This window comes from Moschus berezovskii, chromosome 4 (assembly GCF_049115385.1).
Source record: "Moschus berezovskii isolate FMDL1 chromosome 4, NW_MosBer_1.0, whole genome shotgun sequence".
Classification (NCBI taxonomy): Eukaryota; Metazoa; Chordata; class Mammalia; order Artiodactyla; family Moschidae; genus Moschus; species Moschus berezovskii.
The window spans coordinates 113,705,515-113,710,813 of record NC_142463.1 but is presented as its reverse complement, the minus strand read 5'-3'; the positions used below and the strand labels follow the sequence as shown (position 1 = coordinate 113,710,813).

The window sequence follows — 5,299 nt, the reverse complement described above, 5'->3', positions numbered from 1 at the left end:
AGATTTACTATGAACAGTCATAAGAACTTAAGAAGCTTAGAGTGTAAATTGACCTATTTACAGATTTTTCACAAAACTTAGGGATAAACATAAGGGCATATTGGGACTCAGTATCTTATGACTGGGAGAAGAAGTCTTCTGAAACAGTTCAGAATCCTTCAGAATGCTGTTTATAAGGGAAAGTGCAACAATAACCTGAAAATCTGAAATTGGATCCCCAGGAGACTTACAGTGAGTTTGAGTACTAAAGAAGCTTACCTAAAGCCTCATGAGGAAGCCCAAAGATCATTTGGACACTGTCCCTCATAATATATCTTTAGGCAAAAAGGCAGAAAAACACCCTCATCTTCTCTTCAGGAGAAAATTACTCACAAATATGAAAGTATGGATACAGTGAGAGTGGGCAACAGGAAATATGAAATGGTTCATAGACAAGATTAGGTCTTGTGACTCACGTATGACTATGAAAGAATAAAGGTTTTTTAGGTCTAAGTGGACAAAAGGATCCATGGTATTTCAATGGTACCTATTAGGCAGATTCTGAGGTTGTGTATTTCCTGGAAATATTTATAGTTCAGACTCCCAGTGACCAGACTGATTCTACCCAGAAAATGTTTAATCTTAACCTAAATAAAATCTAAGGAACATTGAAATATCTCTTCAGTATTATGCCCAAGGTCATGCTATACACTGCTGAATAACAAATTATATATAGATACAGCAATTTTTAAAAAAGTAATTAACACTCCCATGAAAGACTTATTGGAAACCATTATCTTTTTAAATTTCACCCTGAGAACTACAGACTTATATGAATCATGGTATTTTTCCTCAAAAAAAAGTATTGATAAATGAAAAGAATATACCACTAAAGTTAAGCAGCTGTATTCTTGTTACAAATATGACACTTCATGGATACAATAATCTTATTTTTAATTAAATAAAATAATCACAGCTGCCCTATACATTTCATAAATGTCCTAGGTACTTCACCTACACAGTGTGAAGAATAAACTCAGTAAATTTACGAACAAATTTGGCAAAATTTCAATTCTAAGGAAAGGCATTGCCAAAGAATGTTCAAATTACTGCACAACTGCACTCATCTCACACACAACCAAAGTAATGCTCAGAAGTCTCGAAGACAGGCTTCAACAGTATGTGAATCATGAAATTCCAGATGTTCAAGTTGGATTTAGAAAAGGCAGAGGAATCAGAAATCAAGTTGCCAAGATCCATTTGATCATCAAAAAAGCAAGAGAATTTCAGAAAAACATCTACTTCTGCCTTGTTGACTAGGCCAAAGCCTTTGACTGTGTGGATCGCAACAAACTGTGGAAAATTCTTGAAGAGATAAGACTACCAGACCACCTTACTGCCTCCTGAGAAATCTGTATGCATATCAAGAAGCAATAGTTAGAACTGGACATGGAACAATGGACTACTTTCAAACTGAGAAAGGAGTACATCAACACTGTATATTGTCACCCTGCTTATTTAACTTATGTGAACCCTGCTTATTGTGAAATGCTGGGAAGGATGAAGCACAAAATGGAATCAAGATTGCAGGGAGAAATATCAATAACCTCAGAAATGCAGATGACACCACCCTTATGGCAGAAAGGAAAGAGGAACCAAAGAGCTTCTTGATGCAAGTGAAAGAGGAGAGTGAAGATGATGACTTAAAACTCAACATTTAAAAAGCTAAGATCATGGCATCCTGTCCCATCACTTCATGTCAAATAGATGGGGAAAGAGTGGAAATAGTGGAAACAGTGAGAGACTATTTTCTTGGGCTCCAAAATCACTGCAGATGGTGACTGCAACCATGAAATTAAAAGACACTTGCTCCTTGGAAGGAAAGCTATGACCAACCTAGACAGCATATTAAAAAGCAGAGATATTGCTTTGCTACAAAGGTCTGTCTAGTCAAAGCTATGGTTTTTCCAGTAGTCACGTATGGATGTGAGAGTTGGATTATAAAGAAAGCTGAGTATCGAAGAATTGATGCTTTTGAACTGTGGTGTTGGAGAAGACTCTTGAGAGTCCCTTGGGTTTCAAGGCGATCAAACAAGTCTATCCTAAAGGAAGTCAGTCCCGGATATTCATTGGAAAGACTGATGCTAAAGTTGAAACTCTAATACTTTGGCCACCTGATGCGAAGAACTGACTCATTGGAAAAGACCCTGATGCTGGGATTGAAGGCATGAGAAGAAGGGGATGACAGAGGATGAGATGGTTGAATGGCATCACAGAGTCAGAAGACATGAGTTTAATCAAGCTCCAGCAGTTTCTGGTTGACAGGTGTGCTGCCTTCCATGGGCTTGCTGAGTTGGACATGACTGAGTGACTGAACCGAACTGAACTGAGGCTCTATAAATAGTTATTAAATATGCTGACATGTGGCTAAGGAAGAAAGCTTAGCTCAGTGTCGTAGAAAAATGAAGGAATATTTTAAATATAAGAAAATACAGCATGTTGTCGTATTTCAAGGGTGATGAGATCAAATTAGATGTATATTTATCAAGGCGTATTCAGAATCACTAGGATTTATCTTTTGTACACCAATCTTGGCACTGATTAAATGGGAAAAACGTGTCTTGACACCTGAACTACCACATACGTGCTCTAATTATTCACAATTTAACATAAAGGTCCTTGAATAACTTTTTATCTTCCTCCTTCTCTTCAGAATAGAAGGAAGAGAGCTATGTTCTTTATTTAATTTTAATATTTTTGAACCTATCTTATCCAAGAAGAGATAATAACTTTGGGCTTCCCTTACAGTTGTAAACCATTGTCCAAATGTAATCCCCTAATTGCCAAGTCAACTACCAACTTTCACTCATTACCTATTTATAGACAATATTTTATGTACAAGTTGCAGTGTCAGACTCTGACTTTGCTTATTTTGTCTATTAAGAGTTTTGTAGTCTTTCAGGATTCAGAATGTGATGTAAATTAGAATCACCTTTATGCTCTTTATCTGTACATGAGTACATGAATTAGAGTATTTCTTGAATTATTTCCTTTTCCGGTTACCAGCCAATAAAATCATTTTAAAAATCAGTTCAGTTCAGTTCAGTTCAGTCGCTCAGTCGTGTCCGACTCTCCGCGACCCCATGAATCACAGCACGCCAGGCCTCCCTGTCCATCACCAACTCCCGGAGTACACTCAAACTCATGTCCACAGAGTCGGTGATGCCATCCAGCCATCTCATTCTCCGTCGTCCCCTTCTCCTCCCGCCCCCAACCTTTCCCAGCATCAGAGTCTTTTCCAGTGAGTCAACTCGTCGCATGAGGTGGCCAAAGTATTGGAGTTTCAGCTTTAGCATCAGTCCCTCCAATGAACACCCAGGATTGATCTCCTTTAGAATGGACAATAGGCCAAAAAAAATCAAAGGTAATCAGTATTGTTAGCTAACACACACACACACACACACACACACACACACACACACACACACACACAAAGAAATTTAAAAAAACAAACCAAAAAAAAAAAAAGAAATTCAAATGAAAGAAAATTGGGAAACAAATCATCTCCATATGTATTGTTTTTTCCTAAACTTAATATGAAGTTGTAAGTGTAATTTTGATCTTTAAGTTTTAAACACAACAAAAAATTCAAAAACTTTGAAAGAATAATTGAAAACTATATATTTATTTACTGCTTCTTTTGAATTTCAGATGTTCAAAAAAATGAAGATCAATCAGACAGTCCTGGAAGAGTTCATTCTTGTTGGCTTCTCTGTTTACCTGCAGGCACAGACATTCCTCTTTGTGATTTTCTTTTGCCTCTACCTTCTCACCCTCACAGGTAACCTGACCATCATGGCTCTTACCTGGGTGGACAGACGTCTCCACACACCCATGTACCTCTTCCTTAGTGCACTCTCTTTCTCTGAGACCTGCTACACACTAACCATCATCCCCAAGATGCTGGTAAATCTCTTGGCCAAGAATAGAAACATTTCGGTTATAGGTTGTGGCTTGCAAATGTGTTTCTTCTTGGGACTTGGTGGCACTAATTGTGCCATTCTTACTTTGATGGGATATGATCGCTTCTTGGCCATCTGCAACCCTCTCAGATATCCTTTGCTTATGACCAACACGATGTGTGGAAAACTTGTGGCCTCTGCTTGGGCTGCAGGCTTCTTTGTCTCTGTGATAGAGACTGCATTGATATTCAGGGGCTCTTTCTGCAACCCCAATCTTGTCAAACACTTCTTTTGTCATATGCGGGCTGTTGTGAGGCTGTCCTGTCTAGATAGTGACCTCACAGAATTCATTGTAACAGTGATGTCAGTATCAGGTTTGATGGGCACCTTCCTGGTCATCATCCTCACTTACACTTTCATTCTTTCCACTGTCCTCAAAATCCCTTCGGCTGAGGGCAAGCAGAAGGCCTTTTCTACCTGTGCCTCCCACCTCACAGTGGTCATCATCCATTTTGGTTTTGCATCTATTGTTTATCTGAAGCCAGAAGCATCAGGGGGAGATGACACACTGATCGCAGTTCCTTACACTGTCGTCACTCCTTTCCTCAGCCCTCTCATTTTCAGCCTCAGGAATAAAGACATGAAGAATGCTTTCAGAAAGGTACTTGGAAAGAAATTTCTTGAATAATCTTGTATTATCATTGCATAAGTGAGTGTTCGCAGATGTCAGTGAAGCTTTTACCCTGAAATATCTGGGGAAGCTTTTTCACAGAGGTTGACATATGGGGATCAAGTGTATGAGACTTGGACCTAAGTCCAAGGTATATACTTAGCATGTTAATGTTTTCCAACTACTTCTACTATTTGTCTCTGCACATTCTATGCTATTGCCAATCATCCACTAGGTGTTTTGTACCTTTGATGAAGTGAGAAAAGCATGATGGAAGAAGAATCACCAAACCTATGACTACTGTATTAAAGAAAGAAAGAAAGTGAAGTCGCTCAGTCGTGTCCGACTCTTTGCGACCCTTGGACTGTAACCTACCAGGCTCTTCAGTCCATGGAATTTTCCAGGCAAGAGTACTGGAGTGGGTTGCCATTTTTCCTTCTCCAGGGGTTCTTCCCGACCCAGGGATCAGACCCAGGTCTCCTGCATTGCAGGCAGACACTTTACCATCTGAGCCACCAGGGTTGCCCAGGGAAGCTTATCTTTACTATATTAAAGATGATTTTAAATTCCTAGTGATGAAAAGGTTGAAATTTTTTTCTAAGTAATATTGTGAGGGACTGTGTTGTGCTGCTGAGGGGAGATACTTATTTCTTATAAGATATACACTGTATAGAAATCACTGGCAACC

The 5,299-nt window shown here is 39.0% G+C and overlaps 1 protein-coding gene across 1 annotated transcript; it reads left to right on the top strand.

Moving 5' to 3' along the window:
• The first annotated feature begins 3,702 nt into the window (after window positions 1-3,702).
• Window positions 3,703-4,629, top strand: LOC129541754 (olfactory receptor 10X1-like). The gene has a single exon (XM_055403949.2). It carries the CDS (start codon window positions 3,703-3,705, stop codon window positions 4,627-4,629), a length of 927 nt encoding a protein of 308 aa, XP_055259924.2.
• Window positions 4,630-5,299: the final 670 nt, after the last annotated feature.